This window comes from Amborella trichopoda, chromosome 6 (genome assembly GCF_054954075.1).
Source record: "Amborella trichopoda isolate Santa Cruz 75 chromosome 6, AtrichopodaSantaCruz75HAP2 v2.0, whole genome shotgun sequence".
NCBI lineage: Eukaryota > Viridiplantae > Streptophyta > Magnoliopsida > Amborellales > Amborellaceae > Amborella > Amborella trichopoda.
In genome coordinates, this window is record NC_142341.1 from 6,635,506 (window position 1) to 6,646,053 (window position 10,548).

General features: G+C 36.4%; 1 protein-coding gene and 1 long non-coding RNA gene across 2 annotated transcripts; one reads left to right on the plus strand and one right to left on the minus strand.

Moving 5' to 3' along the window:
• Window positions 1–1,890: 1,890 nt before the first annotated feature.
• On the plus strand, window positions 1,891–3,242 carry LOC148781519 (uncharacterized). Its single transcript, XR_016056929.1, has 2 exons — window positions 1,891–1,937; window positions 2,030–3,242. It is a non-coding gene; the product is annotated as an uncharacterized LOC148781519 (long non-coding RNA).
• On the minus strand, window positions 2,471–6,934 carry LOC18434330 (ethylene-responsive transcription factor ERF114). The gene is made up of 2 exons (XM_011625101.3): window positions 5,766–6,934; window positions 2,471–3,263 (listed from the first exon to the last, which is right to left on the minus strand). Exons 1-2 carry the CDS (start codon window positions 5,917–5,919, stop codon window positions 2,737–2,739), a joined length of 681 nt encoding a protein of 226 aa, XP_011623403.1. The 5' UTR covers window positions 5,920–6,934; the 3' UTR covers window positions 2,471–2,736.
• Window positions 6,935–10,548: the final 3,614 nt, after the last annotated feature.

The window sequence follows — 10,548 nt, forward strand, 5'->3', positions numbered from 1 at the left end:
AAAATATAAAATCTACATTGGAAAAACACACGATTTTTTTGAAGATCTTTTGAAAAACTCAGAGTTCTAACCGGATTTCAAAAAATTAGAAATTTTTTGAAAAAATCGTGTTTTAAATGGAGACTTGCTAACTATGGTTACAACTCAAGTAGAAAAAGGTATTTTCAAGTTAAAAATCTTTAAATTGATTATCTCGACCTCAATATAGGGGTGACAACGAGTCGAGTACGAACGGGCTGGACCCTGACCCAAACCTAATAGTATTGGAGTCCCAAATTTGGGTCTAGTCGGTTCTATTGCCACGCTATGATTATGAGCTCTTTTTTTTTTCCTTTTTTTTTTTTACAATCATATACCCTATGACTATAAGTTTATTTTTTTCCGCAATAATACTATTAAGTGTTGTCAATATTGTGACAATATGAACCCTTGGTGAGCGCCTAAAGACCCATGATTGCCATTATATATCCTAGGCCAACAATATGAACACCTACATGGACCAAGACACGAATAGTATTTGGGTCTAAAATTTGGACCCATACCCAGACCCTAGGTCGGGTATGCCTGTCGAGTCCCGAGTCTGGTCAGGTCTGTTACCACACCTACCTCCATATGTATTAATATAAAGAAGAAGAAACAATGCATCTTGTAATATATTATCTAGACCGTCTATTTTAAAGATTTTAAGTATTTATATATCAACTTTCTACATTACTTTTCGAATTTTAAATTTTATAATTAGGATTAAACATGAATATTCAAAGCATTTGACAGTAGGATTACATGTTTTCGCAAAATTTAAAGGCGCACATCACGTGTATAAGTTGGGGAGCTCATGCAAACCTCACCCCTTTGATGTACCTCAAAGCCTAGAATCATGATATTTTATAGAATATGAAGCTTGGTGGGGTAGTACAACTCTTTTTGAGAAATAAAGGAGGTTAAAAAGTAGACTCTTTGCATCTGGTTCATTCCGGCCAAGGAAAAAAAAAAAAAAAAGCGTACTTTTCCAAAAGAATATGGAAAATCTCTCTGTTCAAACGGAATATGGAAAAGAGAAATGAGCAAATCTGTTTGTCTGTAACACGCCAAATATGACATACGTTTGTCTCGCAATCGAAAGGAAGTAGTGTTTATTTTAAAGCAAGATATGCCAATTGTCGCTTGTCCATGAACGCCAAAAAGAAAGTCGACAGCACTAAAGTAAACTCTTATTCGTATTTTTGGAAGAACTGAAAAGTAATCTCTTATTCCACAAACAAAGTTTGCAGAACAAAAATAAACTCTTATTTCTCGCACAAACACAAATTGCTGCTCCCTCCCTCTCTCTCTCTCTCTCTCTAAATTTTAAAACGTTGCCGACAAGACTTTCTCGATCTACAAGCTTCACATATGTTTTTCTCATATTCCACACTGCGAATGTGAAGCTCTGCGAAAGAAAGTCATATGGGACCCTGATTAATTGAGATAAAGCTGATTAATCGAGATAAAGCTTGAAAGATTGATGATCATCTTTTAAAAAGAAAGCAGTCAGTCACGCATGATTGGACTCGAAAATAATTGGAATAACGTTTGAAAAATTATCTTTGCATAAATAATTGGAATAAGGTTTGAAAAATTATCTTTGCATTCATATTGTTGTGTAACTTGTTTTCAGACAATATTTCAATGAAACCGAGTTTGTGTAACGTATAATCAGTACCCAAAAGCGGCAGTTTGTACAACAAATTGACTCAATAACGAAGTCGTCTTTCTCTTTCTATGAAAACAAAATGAATGACACGTTTCTCTCTTAGAAACGTGATGAAGCGTCCAACTTCACTGAACCTCATTTACATGAAAAATTAATGCATCAAAAGAAGATTATAAAAAGGGTAGAGGCCTCTTAATAGGTACATTATCTTCATTTAGAAGTCACAACTAAGGTTTGGCTCGAGGTACGAAGTGATATATGCCCTACTTTTCTACAACTATGTACTGTTGTTTTCTATTTAGATTTGTTTAAAGAACGAGGCACGCGTTTTTGCAGATTTTGTTCAGAGTGTTTCAGTATTGATAATTTAGAGATGCACAGGCTTTCCGTAATTTGGGCAGGCAACAAGCCAAAAGTCACACTAATTAAAGGTTCCAAGATCCCAAACTGATCCCAGAAGACTCTCTCCCTCTCTCTCCATTATTTGATTCAGGCAATCTCTCTCTCTCTCTACCATATTGAATTCAAGCAATCTCTCTCTCTCTCTCTCTGTCTCTCTACCATATTGAATTCAAGCAAACTCTCTCTCTCTCTCTCTACCAAATTGGATTCAAGCAGTCTCTCTCTCTAAACCAACCAACACAAATCTAAGCTCTCTCTCTCTCTACCATTTTGGATTCAAGCAGACTCACTCTTTCTCTAAACCAACCAACACAAATCTAAAGTCTCTCTCTCTTTCTCGCTCTCTCTCTCTCTCTCTATGAACAAAATACTGTCTTTTAATATAAACCCCATCCATAACCAGCCATAAACAACCATGCTCTTCCCTAATTAACATTGTTTTGCAACATACACCACACGAAACCTAAAAGGAATCCAAATTCTCTCTATCTCTCTCTCTCATGCACGCAACTACTTCCAGTCATCTTTCCTGGAAAAGAAACCAGAAGAAAGTTCTCTCACTCTCTCATGCACACAACTACTTCCAATGTGCCTTCCTGGAACAGAAACCAGAAGAAAAGTTCTCTCTCTCTCTCTCTCTCTCAACCACTCCAACTCGTCCCCGAACCGAACCCAGAAGAAGAGCTCTCGCTCTTCGACCCAACAACAGGCTTCTTCTCCTCAAAAACCCCAAACCCTGGCCCACTGTTCTCCACCTCTTCACCACTCCCTCTCAGCAACTCGGCATACTGATAAATCTCAGGATAAGAAGCAGGAGAGAGAACCGGCGTCGCACCCACTTCTGGGCCCATAAACTGGTTCACTATGCTCGACGATTGCACCCTCTCTGGAAAATTAAGCTTAGCCTTCGTTCCCTTAAATCGTAAAGCGGCCTTATCGTAGGCAACAGCTGCGTCTTCAGCTGTATCAAAGGTTCCAAGCCAAACCCTAGCTGCCTTTTTTGGGTCTCTAATTTCTGCTGCCCACTTCCCCCACGGCCTTTGCCTTACTCCTCTGTAGTTTCTCTTCTTAACGTTGGTGGTGGTGGTGGTGGTGTTGATGTTGATGATGCCTTCTTCTGTTAATTGGGAGATTGGGTTTTGTGGCTCTTCCTCTCTCTTACATGGCACTGCAACGCATAGGGCAGCCAAAAAAAATGTATACGCATCAGTAGGGGAGATGTAAGTTCCCAGTACTTAGGCCGACTCGATGTTTTGAGCACCGTGTTATATGAATAATTAGCATAGAAAACGTACCTCTCTCTACTCTAGAGAGAGAGAGAGAGAGCGGTAGCTCCATTAACAAATCATAGTTTGGTGCATCTAAGAAAGAGGAATAGCTTCCATGAAATAAGAATAGTTCAGTGCATCCAAGAGAGAGAGAGAGAGAGCGGTAGCTCCATTAACAAACCATAGTTGGTGCATCTAAGAAAGAGGAATAGCTTCCATGAAATAAGAATAGTTCAGTGCGTCCAAGAGAGAGAGATAGAGTTTTCAAGGACAAAACACCATGTGGTGCATTTAAAGCATAGCGATTGTCTGCCTGTGTGAGGAGAGAGAGAGAGAGAAATCGGACGTTTCACCTCTATAGTATAACTAAAGGCTTCTAAATCACTCTGTAGTAACAGAGAGAGCGAGAGAGTGTTTGTGCGCGCCTCTGCATGCGTATGTGACAGTAAGAGAGATTTCTTTATTCTATAGTATAATTAGCGGCTTCTAAATGCATGTATGGAGAGTGGAGAGAGAGAGAAGAGACATTGGATAGTTCAATTTATAAGCCAATTCGGGCCATTTAAATCATTGCATTTGATCAATCAAACAAAAAAAAAACATCAGTGCCTCTTTACGTTTAAAGAGGGAGGGGGAGAGAGAAATTGGTTAGATAGCAGGTTGGGGACCATCTATATCAGTCTTTGAAAACCCGGGATCAACTCGGAACCGGGCCGATTTCAATTTTGGCCAGTTTTGGAAATCTGATCAGTTATTTTAAATAAAATAAAAATATATATATAAAATTCCAAAAAAAAAAGATTTGTTTATATTGCCCTTTTGAATATTTTTATCATTTGGCAATTGGAAAGTGTTTTCTTATTTGTACATTTTTCCATCTTTTTGAAAACTTTCAAAAAATTGCATTAGCACAAATCAATTTTAAAAAATCCGTTTTTTTTTTTTTACTGATTTTCAACTTCATTTCATCTGGTTATGCTTTGTTTAATCATGCTTTAAATATACTTTTCATTTCTTTTTCCAATTCCTCGAAACCAGCCCATGACTGGTTTTCAAGGCCGATTTGATTTCCCAAACACTGAAGTATATATCATTTTATGCTCATGCGTTGAGAGAGGGAGAAAATCAGACATAGTTAGCTTCATCCAAATCATTGTTAGGTCCGTTCAATGATGATAAGGACCAATCCGATTGTTTGCATTGGAACATATACTTAACATCCTAAGGGGTACGATAAGAAAATATACAAAAATAAATAAATATTTAATGTGATTGAGTTTAAAATATAAAGCTGAGTGCTAAATTTCCATAGTTTCATATATAGTAGGTGCACCCAGGCTCGCTTAGGTGAACTGCAACTTGAATACAAACCGAAATTACTAATCTTCAATTCCTATATAAATATAAGAGTGAGAATTTGGGGTGCACTTGACTTGGGCTCCCATATAAATAATATAGAGAGTTAGAAAGTAAGTTGTAAACTCCATTTCAATTTCATAGAAGAAACAGGTGGATGAAAGAGAGAGAGTATCTATTATTCTATCAGTAATGCCAGGGACAGAGATAGGGAGTCGAAAGTTCCTATTTAATTCATTCCAGTGTTTTTATTAGAGGGAGTGTTCAAAATATCTATATGGATTTGTCACCATGGAAAATAAAGAAAATTGGATTAAGTGGTCAGCTAGTTGACTCGGAATCACCCAAGTTGACGTGGATCGGTCGGTAATTCCGGGGGATAAGCCGAAAAATTAGGTGTATTTACGTTTAGGGTTTCGGTTAAGTTATGTTGTGGTTTTTATTCCTACTGACACTACCCCACTAACGCTTTCAAAAACAAACTTCTAAACAATTTAAAAAAAAAAAAAACCGGTAAGAGCCTATCTTTTCCCGTGAATTACCCAAAAAAAAAAAAACAAAAACCCTAGGGTCATTGTTATTCGAACAGATAGTGCCTGCCCAACCCTTGACTTCACAATTTTGCTACGGACAGGATCGAGACCTGAAAGACTTGCAACAGACAGGTATGACCTTTGATAAAATAGAAAGGCATACAAGCCGACCCCAAATAATTTGAAAAAAGATATGATGATGATCATATACGATATCTATAATTTTCTATCAATAAATTTTTATCTAATTTTGTTAGTAAATGCCCATGTTTTTGTGTTGGAAAGAGATGAAACGATGGGTGAGAGAAGGAGAAGCCACGAACCCTCGCGGTGCTCGAAAAACATGTAAAGAAAATAAGACAAAAGGCAAAGCTTGCAACCCAGCCCTTTCTAGAAAACATCGGGTGCACTCTCTCTCTCTCTCTACTAAGTGCACTTACTCCAGATAACATCTACACCAGCTGAAAAACACCTCTCACACATATCCATTAACCCTAGGGTTTCCGAAATTACCAGTAGTGTAAGGGTCAGACACCGAGCCGCCCCGTGCGTCCGACACTCTCGTGTCTCCCATGCCAATCACACCTGAGCCCTTTTCCGACACCCCGCCCAGCCACGACCGTTGTGTGCTCCCGGTGCCGATCACTCTTGCGAGTGCCGAGACCATAACATTGGCGTCGTGCTCCGACCGTCGAGAGAAAACCGATTCTTCTCCCTCTCCTCCTTCCCCCTCCTCCGCCTCTTTCTTGTATTGTGTATCAAAAGGAAGGGGCCTCTTCCCATGCCTCCGATCCACCTTACCGAACCCTCTAGACACTTGTACAATCCTTCTCTAGGATTCCAATTTAACCATAACCAGTGTCGTCGCCGCAGTCGATCGATTGGTGCGGGAAGCTCAATGAATGTTAGGCAGCAATCTAGGGTTTAGAGGGATCTTGCACAGCGTTATCGTTCGTGCAGGTTACGTGGATCCTACGGCTGTGAGCCGTCGATTGGAGCCGAAGTTGCAGGGATCTTAAGCGAATAGCAGTGGTAGCGATGAACCTGGACGAGAAGCTAGGGTTAGGGATTCTTATGGAGAAGAGAGCGTCACTAGCTCACCTTTTGGCGAGGCCTTCTTCCTTTCTTTCTTCAAAAATATCCCCAATACCCTCCATTCAGGTCAGCCAAATTTTTCCGTGCTCTCTCGGGAGCTTATACTGTCTGTTTACTCCCTCGGTTAAAACATTATCAAGGAGTACTCTTAGGATGCTAAATTTTGGGAAATGTAACGTCTCCCGGATTTATTTTTTATTTTTTTGAGAAGAAGGTTTTTTTCAAATCGCATTATATATGCACCTAAAAAAATAACATCTTTAGACGGAATAGAGACCGTCCCCATTCTTGGAGGGCGACATTTAAATAGTGCAGAAGGCCTTTTTTTTTTTTTTTTCTTTTTTTTTTTTTTTTTTGTGGAGATCTAGTTGTTCTGAGATGGATATCAAAATTTTATATCTAAAAATCCTCCAAATAAGTTCTTTTGGTCAAAGGAGTAAATGTATCCTATGCTCCTACAGGAGCATAGTATAATGATGAATTGTAGGAGATGGTTTAAGTTGGATGAATGATAGCTGGAGTGCAAGTGGAGCAAAGCACTATGGTTGATATCTTCTTTTAGAAGAGTTAATGGAATCATAGACTCTGGCCTTTTTTTTTAGTAAACATGGATTTATGACTGGGACAGTACATTACAAGACTTTCTAAGACGTAACCGATCTTAGCTGTCAAATGTGGAATTGAAAATCAATCCTAGCTATCAGATATGGAATTGAAGAGCAAGGGTTGTATCACCATGTTTGAGAAATACTATCTTAGACTTTAAGCTAAGATACATCCGCAACTACCCGATTTCACATTGAAGGGCTGAGGATGAAAGTTCATATGTGAGTGCAAAGAATGATTATAGTTTTGTAAAGGTGAAATGTCTTATTGTATTTTTTTTTAAGTGATTTATGTATGTATCCTAAAATTTTAGGTAAAATATGAAGTGGTCAAATTACAAAAAAAAAGTTGGTCTACTCATTTTTTTTTTATTTTTTCCAAACTATCCCTCAGTCAACCCAAAATTTGATTTATTTATTTATTAGTGTTTTTGTTAGTAGGGCAGTGCCTTAAGCTTGGGGCACTGTTCTACTAACAAAAAACGAAAAACAAATATCAAAATTCAAGTTGACTGAGGGGCAATTTTGAAACAAAAAAAAAAAAAAAAGAGTTGACCGACCTTTGTAATTTCCGCCTATAAGTGGAGCATTTGCATTTTACCTAAAATTTTAAGATCTGAACATAAATTACTCTTTTTTTTCTCCTTTACAATATGTTTTTTCCTTAAAGGGGTGTGGTTTCTATAAGGTTGCAACTTCAAACAATTCAATTAAGACGTACCTCCAAATTTTATCATAACATGTAATTTTAATGTAAAAAATTTTAGGATTTTTTGATAAATCTATGTTCATATCTAAATACAAAATTTTAAACTATAAACATATGAAAGTCTTAAAAATGGATAGTTTAGATAATGTGTTGTAAGATGTACTATTTATGGGATTCAAAATTATTTTTTTCTTGTTTTATATTTATAAATCAAGATGATAAATTAGAGGGTTTTTAATACTTTTTTGACGGATTTTTTAGGTGATCTTTAAATGTACTTTTTAAATATACAACCTTATATAATTTTTTTCCTCCTTAAAATTTTGTGTATATATATACATATATATAGTTGACCCAGTTTTAGTGAGTACTGGTGGTGGTTGCAAATGCGGACACGTAGTTCTGATAATAATGCCCTTTATTTGCGACTTCATCAATCAGTTGCCACTTTTGGTTTTATTTCTTTTGGCCTTCGTGACAAAATTTGTATTTGGTAAATTATTTAATCATCGACTTCTTTTCTCACTATTTCACTCCTAATTCCAATATTGCAAGTCATATACTCCACCTCATCTCTCCTCTCTCTCTCTCTCTCCTGATTTACCTCCCCCTCTCTCTCCTCTCTCTCTCTCTCCTGATTTACCTCCCCCGCTCTCTCCTGATTTACTCCTCTCTCCCCTTCCCCCTCTCTCTCTCCTGATTTACTCCCTCTCTCATCTCTCTCTCTCTTTTTCATGCAAACATGAACCGACTATTTATGTTATATTCCTCCCTCTCTCAGACTCATTATGTATCTCCCTCTCTCTCTCTCTCTATCATAGACTCATTATGCTGTTAAATTCCTCTCTCTCTCTAAAACTCTCTCTCTCTCTTCCCTAAATTAATGCACCGGCATGTGCACCGCTCGCGGATATGCACGTGCATGAGCATGGGTGCACATGCTTTCCTTCATCAGAAACCCCGCATATATTCTTAGACATGCTTCTTTCACCCTTTCAATAAACATTTTAATAACAAACAAATTCATTAAATGATTGCTTACTTGCTTTTCACGAAAACTATGAACAAAGAAAAGCTACAAAAGAAGTTAAAAGACGTGAAATTTAATATATGACTTCACCTGAAAAACGACAGGGAATATATGTATTATACACTTGTGTATCATAAATAGAATAGAATATGGAAAAGTGGAAGATGAGACCATATATCTTTCTTTCGTACTAGGTGGTCACAATTAATTCCGAGCATTAGATCTAAAATTAGATGGCTACATTTATTTCATTGAATAAGTTGAAACTTCAAAAGAAATTTTTTCGAACTTTGTGATGCACCCAAGCTATCAGATTTCACATCGGATGGTTGTACATAATTGTGATCAGCTTGTATAAAGGATAAATGATCTCATTGTATATAGGAAAAGGTTTATATAGGGTTGCAACATTAAAATGTAGAATTACATATGCGCGTAAAAAATCCATTGGAAAATGTTGTTTTAGTGTTGAAAAACCCTCTAATTGATCATCTTGACATCGAGATGTATGAATATGCAAAAAAAAAAAAAAAATTTTGAGTCCCAAAAATAATGTATCTTGCAACTCATTATCTAGACTGTCCATTTTCAAGATTTTCATATATTTATAGATCTACTTGATTTTAACTATTTTTGGAGTTTAAATTTTATAATTAGATATAAAAATAGATTTTAAGATAATCCTAATACTTGTTTGCACCAACATTACGAAGATAAAATTTGGATGGTGCACTTTAATTGGATTCTTTAGGGTTGCAACCACACCCTTATAGAAACCACACCCTTGTATATAATCCCATAGAATATAAGGGATGCACTACAAAAATGTTGAGAATGGTAGGGGGCGAATAGAATATAGGTATCATAAAAGATTCCATATAAATGAATCATAAACATGTTAAGGAGTTATGTTATGTAGGCATGGACATTGGTGTCTAGATGTGACTGTCAGAAATGTGGACTAAAAAAACTCATACGATATGTTAGTACAATATATGAGTATATATGTGAATACTTATACTTATAGATACATATATAGAAATTTATGTCTTTGTTAGGGTGCTCATACTATAGAATAATTTATCATTGTACTCAACAATTTGGGATATTTTTATATCCGTATTTTCTACATTGAGCTTTTTTTAATAAGAGTATTTATTGTTATTAGGAGGGTGTGATGTCATCCACATGGAATGTGATATCACTCACATAGAGTATATATATATATATATATATATATAAAGTTTATTTTTTATACAAAAATGTCATAATCAATCTTAACCATTAGATGTGAAAAACGTGTTACTGACGGCATTCAAAATTCAAAAATATTTTTTCAAATTTTGTGCGCACCCATAGTCCCATATTTCAATTCTGACGGCAAAGTGAATTGTAGTTCTCATCATCTTATATTTGAATCTAAAGGGTGCTTTTGACCATCATTGTCTTGCAAATCACTAGAGTTGTACCAAGATTTACCAAGATATTCTTTCTAAGCATATGGCTTGCCAAATTTCTTGTTTCATGTTTTAGAGCACAATCTCTTGATGCAATGGTTATAAAAGATTTTGAGTTCTCCCACTTTGAAGAGCTAAAGAAGCTTTGAGCATTAAGTGACTGAGCACTTAGTGTCCTATAATTTATTGATCACTATGTCTATGTGAGAAAAAATATAGGGATTTATGACCTCATTGAGAGTATGGCTCATAATAGAGCAAAAAAGCACATCAAGATCTGCATAGCTGACCCCAAATAATTAGAAAAAAACTCTGATAACGATGATAATGACTCTATGCCTTTGTGATGACCGTTAATGGCTTCAGTTGTAAAATTAACATGCAACAGCTATAATTCTTC